This window comes from Prosopis cineraria, unplaced genomic scaffold, assembly GCF_029017545.1.
Source record: "Prosopis cineraria cultivar Desert tree isolate PC_DT_omini unplaced genomic scaffold, ASM2901754v1 PC10, whole genome shotgun sequence".
In the NCBI taxonomy this organism is placed as follows: Eukaryota; Viridiplantae; Streptophyta; class Magnoliopsida; order Fabales; family Fabaceae; genus Prosopis; species Prosopis cineraria.
Window position 1 is genome coordinate 8,713,793 of NW_026555341.1, and position 16,014 is coordinate 8,729,806.

The following is a 16,014-nucleotide window of genomic DNA, read 5'->3' on the forward strand; positions in this document are numbered from 1 at the left end:
AGGAACTCTTAAGCACTGCCTTGTCATGGTTTTACAACAATATTGAAGGCATATGGAACCATGAAAATGATCAATCAGAAGATGAACCATGCAAATGCACCTGACAAGCATCAGTTTATCAGGATCCCATCAGAGCCATGCAATACAGCCAGCCAATTATGGGCGCAATGATCCTTCACGAAAGAATGCATTGACACCTCACCAATCGGTTAAAAGTTAGGTATGAAAAGTTACATCCATACCCTGAGAAAAGAAGAAACTAATACAAAGATAAAAATACTGTGAAATAATGATAGTAACGTCATAATAGATATAGCACATCTTATTTTTAGGAATTTATTGAAAATAGAATCCGTTCCCCTCCATAACCTTCTCATGCAAAATAAGCCATAAGATTGTCATGAATACAAGAGTCATTCATCAAACTAATATTTGCCGCATTATCAAGTGTCTCATTGTTCGAATAAGTATCATATCAACAAAGCGAAATGCACAAAAATGGGGGAAAGAGATACAGACAGTGGTGTAACAACAAAGATGAAGCGGGCATATCCTAAGAAACTCAAATGCAATGACCGGGCACAAAAGTGACATTCAAGATCAAGGTGGACGAGAACCTGGCAGCAATGAGGAGAACCTAATTTAATTTAATTGCCACAGAAGTTATTCTGCAGTGTGACGAGTCTACCTGATTCTGCCATTATTCCTGGACAAGAATCACCCTCTTGTGGGCGCCTGCAATTATCCGTGCCTGATCGCAATTTACACCAATAATTTTTGCACCCCAATTGCTTCAGGAAACTCAAATGGCTGCATATCACAAGGCAACCTGTCCCTAACCATCACAAATTATAATTTGTCTTTCTAACAAGATTAGCCAAGCAAGTCTCTGAACAAGTTCGGATTCTGACTTGATGGGTTCACACCCAACTGCCTCACTAGCGCATCCTTCTCCAACGAATCTTTAGGGTTTGGACCCTTCACAGATTGAGATGAAGATGTTACAGTCGTTTCTCCAGGAGCACCTCCAGAAGCTGCATTTGACAAGCCAGATAAAAGAATTCCCTCTCCACTCACAGGGATAGAATAGCCACCACTTGCACTCTGCTCACCAGTGGCTGTCCCCCCATAAAGCGCCATAATATCAGGAACTTTTGCAGTAGCACCTGCACTTTGATCTATTGTCGAACCAAGGCTTGGATCAAGAAGTCCTTCCAGCTGCTTAAATGGGTCCACAGAAGGAGGAGCAGTTGTGACAATTGGCTCCCCCAAGTCAAGCAAATCTGGAGGAGGTTGATGATTTGTTTTCTCTTCAGCTACTTCGTTGGATACAACTGCAACCTTTGATTCCTGAGATCTGTCTGCTGCAATGGCATTTGTCTTCGGAGCCGCCTTATGGCCAGCTGATGTTTTTCTCTCAGCCTTACTTGAACCACCAAACAATAAACCAGCAAGTTTCTGCTTTTCTGGAGAAATTTCAACTGGTGTCTTCCTTGAATCATAACTATCCCGTACTTTTGAATTTACTGCACTTGCGCCATTTACCTGGGTCATCCCATTCACTGGTTTTTGGGAAGAGTCTGATGTGTTAGGTGGAGTTGGAGATGAATATGTTGGCCTGCCCCACTTCCTTTGAACACCATCAAGCCGAAGCTTAAGTCCTGATGATCCAGCTTCTGATGCTGATGCTGCTGATGAGATCTGGTGGGACTCCCTAGAATATAATGCCTCAGGTACTGGAACGAGGTCTGTTGAGGATGTAATTGGAACAGACGTAGCTTTTGAAGGTGGTGGAGCCTTTGGAAGTTCATATGCCTCAAATCTCAGTCCATGATGTAAAGGTTCATGCTTATCTTGGCCTCTGAAGTTGCTCATATCCTCCATTCCAGCACGCACATCCTCAGGAACGTAAGGCTGAGCACCCCTTTCTATGGACTGTTGAACGTAATCATTGAGGAATGAGAGGTTCTTATCAACCTATATATAAGAAAGTAAAAGATTAAGAAACGAAAAAAGAATTCGTACATAATAATATCCATAGTTCAAAGCAAGTCCCAATTTCAATTTAGTATAAAGAGATGAACAAGCTTTTGATCCAAATAGAAAATGCTAAGCAGAGAAAGTCGTCAACAAGAAAATGGGCGGAGGATTTTTTTTTTTTTTTTTTTGGGAAGGAGAAAAAAATCAAGAGAATAATCAGCAAACTACAAATTAGAACAGACATGGAGAACCGAGCAGAACAGAAGCTAAAATCTCTTCCTTTCTTTTTAGGGAAAAGTAGATATCATATTTGAGTAAGGGTAGACAACCACTAAGCAAAGCAACTATTGAACATTATTTGCATTTCAGCCACAAATGCTTCAAGAATCTTTTCACCTGAAAAGTTTTGTCTACCAAGCAATTTTGATTTTTGGTTACCGCCTCAGAGAGTCCTGGTTAGAATTTCTTTTCCATTTTGAGTAAGATCCTGAGCGAGCATTTTAATTTCCATTTAGTAAATCACACATGACAATATCCAGCACACAATCGACACTTGTACTTCTGATGGAGATGCCATGACCAAGAGTAAATAAAACCATTTGGCCAAAGAACTTAATGAACTAGATTCCAATTCAAGTAATTCTTTGGTTAGCATTCAATTAGCAATTGGTCTTAGGAGACACCAGAGTTGAACAAATGCCTTCATTTCCTGATCCAAACAATGAAAATAATCCTGTTGGGTTGCATGTCTGATGCATTAGGATACTCTTAGATAAGACAAGCAAGCCTAAGCAGTTACTCGTGCAGATGCTTCAAAAGGGCTCAAGATAGAAGGCGCTAAGGCTTGGATAATTTTTATCACCCACAATTTTATTGTGATTCTCGAAAAAGAATAAATATCAATCAGTGGATAACCTAAGTCCAAAACCACAAACAAGAAACTTTGATAGTGCAGTTGTATATCCAGAATCATCTTTACAGATTTTAAGGTTGAGTTTAGATAGGATCATGGGAAAGAGAATAAAGAAAAAGGTGAGGAGGATGAGGCACTTCAAACATGTAAGCCATAAATTAAAATCCTATATTCAGATTGCAAAATCCGTATAATTCATAGTGTCAAATAATTTGAGACCACAAAGCTCTAAAGACCCATAGAACTATGTCTACAAAAGTTAGGCTCTGTTGCATTGGCAGAGTTTGACTGAGACAGAGAGATCAGAGATCACAGTGGGAAAACTCAGGATGAGGGAAAGAAACAAGATCTTGCTCCAGTAGAATATAAGATATCATCCACAAGAATCAATGAACAAATTCTAATCACTGGGCAGTTTCAATTTTAAAGCCTAGTTCACTATCTTACAAAGGTTTCTAAAGCTTTTGTTTCGAGGCTTCAAAAAAGCTTATTATTAGGATGTTTGAGTCCCTTTTTTCTCAAGTTGTCTTAAACAAAATAAGGCAACTAATTATGGTAGGAAAATTATAATTGATCTGAGGAGAAGAAAAACTTGCAGTTACTAGCACTCTAGGAAGATAATTTCCTATTTTTTCTTTAAGATGCATTCATTGGATGCAGCAATATGGTCTATTAAGGCTTTCCCTGACCAAAAACTAATATTATGCATGAACAAACATAGATAAAACACTAGACTACCTCCAAGCCTATTTATAAGAAACAAATGATAGTAAAAAATTTAACTATCATTTGCGTATGATAATGTTCTTATTGCGAAATCTAGAAAAGAAATTAACTACAAACTTGGTTATGGAGGAGGACTTTGGAGTCAAAAGGTTTTCGCCTGAGGAGTAAGACAAAATATTTACATTACAATTTTAATAAGAGATCAATCAATAGTAATTTGGAAGTGAGATTGGGAGATCAAATCATACCTTAAGTGGAAAAGTTTAGATATTTAGGAGCAATTATTCAACATGAAGGAGAAATTGATGGAGATGTTGTAAATAGGATACAAGCTAAGCAGTGTTATTAGAGAAAGACTGAAGGAGTTATTTATGGTAGAAAGATGCCCAATAAACTTGAAGGGAAATTTTATTCAACTGCTATAAGACTGACCATGTTATAGTATGATAGTGAATGTTAGGCTTTAAAGAGACAATTTGACCATAAAGTTGGAATAACAGAGATGAGAATATTGAGATGGATGTGTGGGCATATACCAAAAGATAAAATACAAAATGAGCATATTTTTCACGGGTATGGCACCTCTTGTGAGAAAAATAATAGAAAATTGTTTGAGATGGTTTGAACGCATCAGAGAAAGCTGTGGGAAGCACCGATGAAGAGAGTAGAACAGGTAGCCTTGACCTTAGTAAAGAGGAATAGAGAAAAATCAAAGAGAACACTTATGAAAGTTATTGAACAAAACTTTTTAGTTAACAATATTCTTAAAAGTTTGGTTGGTAATAAAACATAATAACGTCATGCAATTCATGTAACCAACCCCACCTAATGAGATAAGGTTTGTTCTTCTCGTTGTTTTTTATAAATAAGCCAGGAGGAAGTCATTTTGACCTGATATAAGAAGGTTCAAGAATTAACAAAAACCTCAATATCTTCACAACTTGCATCTTGTGGCATTATAGACTCAACAGCTCGTCTATCCAAGCCAATAAGAGCTTGCAATTCATAGGCTCGCTGCTGCAAATCTGTAGAGTGGGATGCTAACATCTCCTCAATCAACGTTTGACACTGAAAGTAGACAAGGAGTTAGTCAAATTTCAGCATCAATTTTCCGTAGAGATAACAGGAGTTATACTGTTCAGAGCAGCCTAGACACATGCAAAAGGATTATTAAAACTAATCAAAAAAATATCCGCTATCAAAGGCAATTATTTATAACCAGCGCAAGAAGTAGGGTCTCCTTGGAAATAAGATTTGTAGAATTCCTAAAAATAGATAACTTTGAGAAAGAAAATCCCCCAGAATTTGTCAAACCAACTTCTAACAATTAGTCTTCATGTTTCTCGGCGTTAACATACTTTGAGTTAACTTCTCAATCAAAAAGAAAAAAAATGATACTTCATCTATCTGTATAGATATGTGAACAGTCATCTCATTACAACTGGCAATGCCTTGGGACTTGGAAGCATTTCTAAAATGCAATGGTCAACTCTTGTGTGTGATGACAGGGATGGGATAATCAAAGGTTAGGGGATACACCAACAGTAACATCCACTTCAATCACATAAAGCCCATAAGACGGCGGGTCTACATAACCTTAACCTAAAGTCATTCAGCATATACCTCCGGTAGCAAATCCACTTTCCTTCCTGCTGTGACTTCAAATGCATAAATTTTCATTAGTGCTGAAGTTGCATATGCCTTCACAAGAAGCAACAAGTTAGTTTACACAGGAAAGATGCCTGGAAATCCATTAAACAGGAACTAATGCAAGGACTAGTTTATAGATGTCTAATAGGAAAACATCAACCACCAATACATACACATCGCATTACACTTCAACAAAATCAAGCACATAAATACGAATGACTGTTTTTTGCCTGAATATTGAATCACTCGTTTACTTGCCAACAGATGAACCATGGCACAAACTTGCACAATAAAAGCACTGGATACTTGTCCATAGAAATATTTATTGCAATAAAGATATTGCCCCCTCAACCAACGAAAGAAAGCAGAAAAGTGAAAAATACATGCCCAATGCTTGTCCCAGCATGAAATTTTCATGTATAATTATGTTAAACAACACATGTTCACTCATGTCCCATCACCATAGACGAGCTATAAATATTGACCATAATACAAAACGCAGGCTGGGAATTAGAAGAATAATATATCCAAGCAGCAAACTAAGTTACTTGACACTTGAAAATAAAAATTAGTTAGACAAAAGAATTAAAGAAAGGGGATCAAGAAAAAGCATGGAGTAGAGAAAGGAGAAAAGACTAACAATCCTGATGTAATTCTTCAATAGAACTGGGATGCAGTTAAATCATGCTCTAAGTTCACACATCAATGACCCTTATTTTGACTTGATAGCATGTTCCATTGACAATCAAAGTCTCCCTGAATAACAATTTTTTTAAGGGGGCAAATTCCTCTTTACAACGAGAAAACATTAAGCCTTCAATTGATACCTTAACAGTTACATCATCAGAATATGCCTCCGCCACATCACATAACTTCCCTGTGATATAGGATGCACTATGCTTTCCATCTGCTGTGCCATATTCCCCAAGAACCCAACAAATAACCTGTAATAAGTATTTAACATTATGCTACCAACAGATTGAAGTTCTTGGCAAAGTCAAATGAGTGGGGTAGAAAGTACTTGAAGAAACACAGATGGCAACTTTGGCTCTCCAATAATATGCAAATATGACTCAACCTGCACCTCAGTAAACAGTTTCGATTCAATAATAAGTACATGCACCCTTACATGCACATGCACATGCAGAGACAGAGACATAATATGTAAACATTGAAATTATTAAAATACATACAGCTGATGATCTCAACTGACTATCTGCAGCATCATCATCCTCTCCAAACCCTTCTGCAATCAACCGCATCAAATTATGTGCTACCTTGACATTCACAAGATCTCCAGCATGCTCAAAAACTTTATTCATAGTCTGTGCAATCAATACACGAGACATTATTAGTTATGAATGAAGGCAGGTGCAAAGTAGAAAAGGAAAAGTAAAGAATACAAAGTGAAGAATTCCACTCACCTGTATAAACCAATGATTACTAGGTGCAAATTGCTCAGCAAGTTCCACACACCGAGATGCTATATAGGTTTTATAATGATCATCACTAATACTAGTCATGTATTCAATCATACGGTCAACAATCACTTCCACATTAGAGGACTTGGTCATCTTGTATAGCAATTCAAATGTTTTTCGCTTCAAAGTATCATCAGGGTCCTGCATCACACATCAGAATCCAACAAGAGTTGCAAAGAAGCTTAGTTATACATACAGATGTAACTAGCCAATCGTCAGTGAGAACTCTGCCGTTAAGTGATGTAAAAAAAAAACAATTGCTGGTGCAAATACAAAAAAAAAAAAACAATTGCTGGTGCAAATACAAAAGGCACAAATACCTGAGCTTATGACAACAAAACATGAATTCTCTGTTTGGGTAGAGAGGAAAGTTGGGAGGAAAGAAAATAAAGAGAAAAGAAAACTGAAAAGATAATATCATCAATGGACAGAAAAAACAAAGAGAAAGGAAAATATATAAATGTTGTGGTGACAATCATATCCTTTCATCAATGTCTCGATATATACAGTATATTACATCATTTCTACCAAAATAAATTAAGGGCAAAATTTAAATTAAAATTAAGTTATTTTCTGAAAAATATATTTTTCAAGTTTTTCTATTTTAAAATAAAATAATATGACAAAAATATATTTTTTATTCTTTATTTAATAGTAAAAATGAATAATTTTTAATTATATTTATCACAAATCTAGCAGTTTTATGTTAAATATGGAAATAAAAAACAAGGTGTTGGTGAAATATGTCACATAATTTTGAAGGAATCCATGTCAGCAATATTAAATGGAATGCCAGCTTGGTAGAAAAATCGACCAATGTATTGACAAACCAAAGCTCTTCTCTCCTTATCAAATCTATCAGTTATATTTCTATCTCGCAACTTTCCTTGTTTTCGTAATTGAATAACTTGCTCTGGTTTCCTCATAAAAGAATCCACGGGACCTTTTAGACTAGGCTTCTTTGATGGAAGCATGACATTTTTTCCTTTCTTTCTAGACAACTCCTCCTCCTCCTCCTCCTCCTCCTCACCATGCATACTTATATCCACAACATTTATAATCGGCTTATCATATGTTTCTTTTTCTACCGTTTTTCCGTCCATGTAGTCTTTCAACTCCTTCCTCACATTATCAGGACACTTCAAACATTTTGCAGCATTCCTATTACCTCCAATTTGATGCAATTGAGCTCTATGAATCCCTCCTTTTGTAGATTTGTTACAGAAGGAACAAGTTACAGTATTGGTGTCATTGGGGTCGCTCAAGAAATTATATTTCCATCCAAGGGTCTTTTCTCTTGTTCTGTTTTTGTTGCTTGCTTTGACCTTGACCACTACTTTCAGCCATAAAAGCACTAAAAACTGGGGGAAAATTGCCAGGAAAAAAACCAAAAAAGAGAGTGAAAAATTAAAGGTTTGTTTTTTGAATGATTGTTTTGTGTATTGTAGCACTAAAAGCCTAAAATTAAACAAATTACATAAGAAAATAAAATAGTATTAGAACCTGATTGTGATTATGCAAAAGTCTTTAACAACATTGCGCAAGACATGCTCCTTGGAGATGTTGCTCACTTGCTCTGAGCCTCTAGACTTTGATGCCAATACTCAATAATAGGCTCTCTTTTTATATCCTAAAAACTATACGTTGGGAGGGAGTTTAAACTTACCTAAAAATTTTCCTTTGGGTAGCAAAAATTTCTCAATGATATTTAAAATTTAAATCAAAGATAATTTCTTGTAATTAATTAAAAATCTTTTCTGTTCTATAATATCTCTTTTTTAAAATTCAAATCTTTCCTAATTTTTTTTATGGTATAAGTTTCCTTTTTTTTTTTCAGAAGAGAAGGCTGGGTATATTATTTCAGAAGATAAGACAGGATTTTCTAAATAATTTATAATTGTTTATTATATTTTATATAATATTTTAATGAATGATCCATTAAAATATGATACAAAATACAGGAGTTCCCATTATTCATCAGCCACGAACTCATACCCAATTGATTCTTCCAAACCTAATCAGCGATACCTAGCTAGTGGAGTGCACCTCGTCTTCTCTTCTTCAATTCTTCCATGCCCAATTGGCGCCAACAGCCGAACAAGAATCGTCTTCTACTCTTCTCTTTAGTTCTTTCACACCCAGTCGGCGTTCCTCATTCCTCCGTCGTCCTTCCTCGTGTTCTCTACTAAAATCCCTAGTCATAGTCATCCACTCATCCTCTATGTTGATCATCTCATCTTTACTACTTCAAGGCGCTATTAGGCGAGCACCTTTAAGACATGTAAGGCACTCGCTGACTAAACCCATCACCTCTTTTTACTTGAGAGGCGATGACCATGTTTAGCGCTTCGCCTTTATGCCAGGCAAGCGCCTTTAACAACATATTATATGTGTACATATATAGAGCGTAGATATGTTAAATCTTTCACACATTTTGAGGGGAAAAAAGGATTAAGGATCATTTTTACCCCTCAACTTTATTCAAAGGATTATTGGGCACCCCAAACTCAACTATGAATCAATTTTGTCCCTCAATGTTAAAGATTCCCTTCCTCTTTGCTCTGCCATTAAAATCATCAAGCATTCGTTTGTCATCAATGAGTCCGAACATTTTTTAATATTTTTCTATCATTTTTTATTCAATCAATGGTTCTTTTTACCCTCAATTTTTAGCTGAAGGGTCAGTGGAAACCAAATATTTTATAATAAAAAATATTAAAAAAATGTAATGTACGGCCTGTTAATGGTGAAAAGACAATGAGAAAACAGCAGGGTAATAAGGGAGGCAATCTTTAATGTTGAAGGATAGAATTGATCCATAGTTGAGTGTAAGGTAACTAGTGACCCTTCAGGCAAAGTTGAGGGGCAAAAATAATCTTCAACCCAAAAAAAGGTTATTTACAGAGTAGTGTTTCTAAACAACCACGCTGGTTAGGGGAGTTCAAATTGAAGATAATGTTGGTTCATATTTCAAAACAGTTAAGATGAGGAACAGTTATTATGTAAGAGGGGAGGGAAAGACTAGAACAATCATTTTCTTCCCAAAATCTCTCCATATATGGAGAGAAAATTTGGGAGGAAAAAAACAATGGGACCCACACCTTATTTTCTTATCTATTTTAACTTCCTTCCAGTTTTCTTTCCTTTCCCAAACAAGTGAAAATGTGTTTTCTCTCTCATTTTCTCCTTTAGTTTTCTTTCCTCTCATCTTTTCTTCCTATCCAAACAGGAGATAAGCCTAATTTACATTGAGAATATTCTTTCAAAAGTTTACTGGTGTCATTTTAAACAGCTAGAGAATTTAATTATTGGGATGATAACTAGAGAAGAACTCACGGAAGACATATTTTTAATAAGGCCAAGCAAACATATTTGAATTTACTAACATTAAATCAAAAGAATGATTGACAATTTCCAAATGCATTAATCAATTATTGACTTGATTAACCGCTTTTTATTTGTCAATGTCACTAAAATGGAAATACGTTGGATAGGAATTCCCAAATTTGTAATTCACCTTGATAATTCATCCTCAAGTCAAAAAATTTGCAGCATGTCATGGACTCAAGAGAAGATCTGGTTGGTTCTACATCTAGATGAATCAAGAGGTATTGCTGTCCCCCAAAAGCCAATTTTTGTCATGTAAAGATGATGTATTCATGATAATATGCATCAGAATCTCAAAAATCGCATGATTTTGCAGCATACTGTTTCCACAATGTGTTTCACTAAAAATATATGTTTAATAGATTCATCATCCAGGAAAATTAGGCTTTCTTTCCCACCCCTTGTGAATGAAATATATTTACCTCTAAGCAATCAATCACAGCCAGTTGGTGCTGTTCTGCAATTTGCGGGCTTAACTTTATCAGCCGACCAAGGGCATCAATGCCCATGTACTTGAGATTATGAGTATCACTCTGGTCACAATATAATAACATATGTAATGAGTGAAATTCACGTGCAACCGAGTACAACCTTAAAATAAAATTGAATGGAGGGAAAACCTTTAAAAATTTTGCAATGACATCTGCCGCAGCTTCTATTAACTTAGGATTGGGATATATGGAAGAGGCACAGCATATGCACTCGTATAATATAGCATTCCCTATATTACTTGATGAATCGCCCTTCCTGATTATATCACTAATAACAGTATACATGTTTTCACTTGCTTGCTTGTCACCACTCCCTAACAATGCCAAGGTTTTCAGCAATTTAATCTGCATATTCAAAAAATGCATGCTAAAGAAACTTAGATTGCACCCGTGCTGAGAAATAGCAGAAAAATAATATACAGCAAGAAAAGTTGAACAAAACAAGCTCGCTTGGGAGGCTTTTGGTAAACCCCGAAAAGCAAATATCCACATTTAAATTTAAATAAACGGAGTGAGCACCAGATAAGAACCAAATACGAATCAGAGACGAACTTAGACAATGATGAACCTGAATGAATGGAGCAGGCATCTGATGATAGTCATAGCTCTTAGGCAATCTGCGTTCTGCTACTTGTTTGAGAATGCTGACAAAGCTGATGACGAGATCTTTGTAAGAATTGACATCATTCGTTATAAGGTCATATAGAGGGCATAGCGTGGCACCCATTACACCAGGATCATTATCACACAATCTCTTGCGGAAATTGGAGATCAAGTGTGACACTGAAGAAGGTGACTTCTGATAGAAGCGATGAAGTGCCATGATAGCCTTCTTCCTAACGGCCTCTTTGGAATGACCCAAGAGCTCAATCACCTGAGGCAGTACAGCCGGAATAGTCTCTTCATTAATCAGCCTACAGACGGCATTAAGGGCAGCACAGACAACCAAATAGTTGTCGGACTTGAGGTCCTTCTGTATGGTATTGACAATGAGGATGATCAAATCGTGGTCTTCATTCAGAAAAAGGGTCACAGCCAAATACCCAGTTCGTTTAAGGAGGATATTGTCGTCGTGGGTCATCTTAACGGCATGGATGTAACCAAAAGAGGCATCATGACCTAACATCTCCACGTAAACAAGGCGGATGATGTATTCCTTCATCTTGCGCTTGGGAATGTCAGGTTCAATTATACGACGCTTGAGGGTTTCGATCTCATTGAGGACGATTCGGTCTTCCTCGGCCTTGGATCGAGCTTCGCCAATAGACTTGACCAGATCAAGGAACTCTTTGGATTGCCCGAACCCGCCCTGGGAGCCCATAGCGAGCTCCCTGCCGATTGTCTTCAATTGCTCCAGCTTTGCTTCTACTCGATAATCAGGGATCAACTCCAATCAAAAAGCTAAAGCATTCAACTTCGTCGGGCTCTTGAGAGACCAAAACTATAGCTTAACACAGTGTGCAAGTGAATTCGGAGAAGATGCCCAGATCCGGTATGCTTCCAACGCTTGATGTGTGGGAGAGAGAGGAGTGGGGAAGGGGGGACGAAAACGACAAGTTTGGAGGAAAATAAGAGGTTTTGGTGACTTTTTGGTTTTAGGAATGGGAGGAGAAGGCAACGACGTCGTGTAGCTTCAACGGGAGTCACAGTCTCGAAGAAGTAGAAGAAACTAGAGAGAAACCGAAACGGTGAAACGGTCCCAGGGATGGTGAAAATCAAGGGTTTACTGTTATCGATTTGTTGCGACGATGCCATTCAGCCATTCGCGATTCGATATCGCAACGACCAACGATACAAAGAAACGTGGAATTCCGATTCAAGCTGGTACTCGATTCTGTCGTGATATTTGGCGCGTCTCATAGTACTTGCTGGTATAAATAATCGTCTGTCTTAAATTATAAAATATTTTTATATATTAATAAATTTTATTAAATATACTTACTAATTTTTTTAAATAAAAATATAAATTTTTAAAAATACTCATAATTTAATATATTAAAATAAAAAAATTAATTAAAAAGAAAGAAAGCATAACACTAAAATTAATGTATTTAATAAAATTTTAATTTATTCAAAATATTTTATATTTTAAAATAAAAAATTTTTAAAAAAATATCCTATAACTTACGGTAAAAGTAGTGTCAATGAGATCCCGCATTCAGAATCACGTAACGCAGCATCAATCAACATCCCTTTACACTGTGTGCATTATATTAAACTTGATAAATAGGTTATGTCATATACAACTCATAAAAAAGATGCATCTATAAACTTCGTGCAGGTTAAATTACATGACAAATTTATTCTAAAAGTTTTTAATCCGATGCAGTTAGTATTTTTTAGCTTTTAATTCACATGATTTTATATCAAAAAATGTAAAAGTGATGTAATGTCATTCTATAATAAATTTTAAACAACATGGGCCCGTTAATTGAATAACTATGATTAATGTTTAAAGAGAAATTTTGTCTTGGCAGTCTTTTTTTTTTAATAAGTAATTGATATTCTAAATTTTTTATTAGTGTAATATTTTAGATTACAGTTAAAGTTATAAGAAAGATTCAATAACTTATTATCAACGTAAAAAATGATTTATATTCCTGAATTTTAACTAAAAGCCTTAACTTTTGGGGCAAAAAAATAATAATAACTAAACGTCTTACAGCCTATTTGGATAGGCTTGGGTAATTGACTCTACCCCTCAAACCATGGTTGTAAGAAAAAACATCCAAATACCACCAAATTTCCAAAAAGTGATTCTACCTCCATAATTTCCGTTTTGAGATAAGCTGATCTCATTAGCTTCTTATTATCGATTATCGCTATTATTATCTGCCGTGATTCTAACCTCCCAAATATGCCCTTGACTGTATGGCTTGCATATTTGAAACCTCCATCATCTTCTTTCTCTAGAGCTCAAACTTCGATGAGGTGCAAATCTTCCTTCAATAAGAAGTGTTTGAGTTCGACCTCTCTCTTGAATTTATTGTGACTGCTGTCTACAATATCCAACATCCTCGTCCTTAAGCTGTGATGTCTTCTTACTCGTCCTAGTATGTCATCTTTCATCTGCTGTAAAAGCCTCTTACTGTGTCTTCTTCATCGTCTTCTCCATGTTCTGTCCTCATGCCACGAAGTTCTTTCCTTGGATATGCATTGAATTGATGCACATGTCACCCTCTTCTTGTCAAAAATAATAATCTCATTCCATTTCAAAATGGGTAATAAACAAACAAAACGCAAATAAATCCTTCTTTTCTCATTCTTGTTAAATTATATTTTCATATTTCATCAAATTTATTTTAACTTATATATATATATATATATTGATTTATTTTTTTAGATTGATTAAATTATTAATATTACAATATAATATATTTTAAATTATATTAGTTAAATAATATATTTTACTTGTTAAATAAAGTCCAACAAATTTAATAACATTATATATATGCAAATTTATCAATATTTGATTTATTATTTAAATTTTATTTTTTTACAAATATTAAATTATTAATATTATTAAATGATACTCCCTCTGTTTAAAAAATGTGAGGTATTTTTAGTCTTTTGAGGTATAATTATTGTCTTTTTGTTCAAAAGTGCCCCTATTAATGAATGGCTTTATATTTATTATAGGGTATTTAATAGAAGTGAATGTAAAAAGTTAAGGTTAGTTTGAAAGTAAGTAACTACTTTATTTGGATAAAATTTAGTTAAAAATACATTACATTTTTAAACGGATGGGGTATAATTTATTATTTGAATCGTCACTAATAATATTATATACCACTCTATCGATGTTTAAATTTTAAAAAGCAATGTCCTTTATGGTAATTTATATATCTAAAATTGATTTTGATTCATTCATCCAAACATCTTCAATTTTATCAAAAACAATTTAAAAAACAATATCCAAACTTGATCGCATTATAACATAATCAATTATAATAAAAATTAATCATATTAATCAATTTTTTATAATTAAGTATACTCAACTGAAATTTAAACGGGCTCTTGCTTGAGGTTAATTGTGTGCTATGTGCATAATCAACTTTGCCCAAAGCGCTCCATGCAAATTGCTCAAATAAAGTTTGATATTGTTCTTATTCTGTCCACCAGTGGGTCTAGACTTTATGTCCTTATTTGCTCCATATTGGCATAACCTCTTAGGTCTTAACCATCTCATAAAAGTAGTAATCCATGACTCATGCTCTGTTTGGATGGAGAAAGAATATGAGAGGAAAGAAAACTAGGAGAAAAAACAAGTTTTCTCCTAGTTAGATGAAAAAAGAAAAGTATGAGAGAATATGATGTGCGAGACTCACCATATTTTCTCTTCACATATGGAGAGATTCTGAGAAGAAAAGTTCATTCCACACTCTGTCCTCATGCATCATTACTTTAATTTGTTCTCTCTATCTTTACCATCACTTACGAGCCTTCTTCGCCTAGTACAATCATCTCTATCACTCTTCCCCTCTTGCATCAGCATCTTCCACTTTCTTCCACATCTCTCACTGATATTGCTAAATATCCTAGAGTCACTAACATTTATATCCAATTCTACTTTGTAAAGTATTATACACATATGCCCTTTTTCGTTAGTTGCTATCATTAACATCTAATTTCCACACACACACACTTATTAAGTGGTGAGATAGTGCAAATGTTAAAATAAAGTATTGAAAGGAGAAAATGAATGAGATTTTAAATTATTTTTCATGATGTTGATTTTAATATAATTTTTATCTTCAACTTATTTTTATGAAAATATTACATGAAATATAATATACTTTTATATGAGGGTATTATAATAATTGTTATGTTTGCTCATTTTCTTTCCTCCATGTTTTTCTTTGCTCATCCAAATATGAGGAGTGATAACATTTTTTTTAGTTTTCTCTTCTCTCCTCTCAACTTTCCTTCTCATCCAAACACAGGGTTAGAGTGTTTACCTTTTTGTAAAATATATTACAAGTGACTCATAAATAGGATTAGGAAACAACCTTCAAAAGTAACTCCAATGATTTAATACAAAGCATTTAAGTCTTTAAAATAATAATATTTTAACATGTAAAAATCATTACAAAGCATTCAGGCTAGTCCAAACTTAAAATAGGGTTAGTCAAAGTTTTTCTTGGGCATATTCAAATTAACATTAAATGCTCAATTCTAAGAAAAATATCAAAATTTTTAAGCCCAATTCTAAAATTTTTAAATTTTATTCAAGTTTACCTTAGATTATGGATTATTAATTACAAGAGAGGGTTGAGACTCAAGTGGCTATGCCTATGTGAGGGAACAGGGAAATATCAGGGTAGATAAAAATAGGCTTCCCATATAGTCTAAACACTCTCACCAAATATGATAGATTTTTAGATGA

General features: G+C 34.8%; 1 protein-coding gene across 1 annotated transcript; it reads right to left on the minus strand.

The window, feature by feature from the left end:
- Positions 1 to 335: 335 nt before the first annotated feature.
- Positions 336 to 12,355, minus strand: LOC129322024 (AP-4 complex subunit epsilon-like). Its single transcript, XM_054968054.1, has 10 exons — positions 11,197 to 12,355; positions 10,758 to 10,973; positions 10,560 to 10,670; positions 6,694 to 6,891; positions 6,463 to 6,594; positions 6,291 to 6,347; positions 6,097 to 6,213; positions 5,243 to 5,320; positions 4,544 to 4,687; positions 336 to 1,977 (listed from the first exon to the last, which is right to left on the minus strand). The coding sequence occupies exons 1-10, from the start codon at positions 11,947 to 11,949 to the stop codon at positions 874 to 876; spliced, it is 2,910 nt and encodes a 969-aa protein (XP_054824029.1). The 5' UTR covers positions 11,950 to 12,355; the 3' UTR covers positions 336 to 873.
- Positions 12,356 to 16,014: the final 3,659 nt, after the last annotated feature.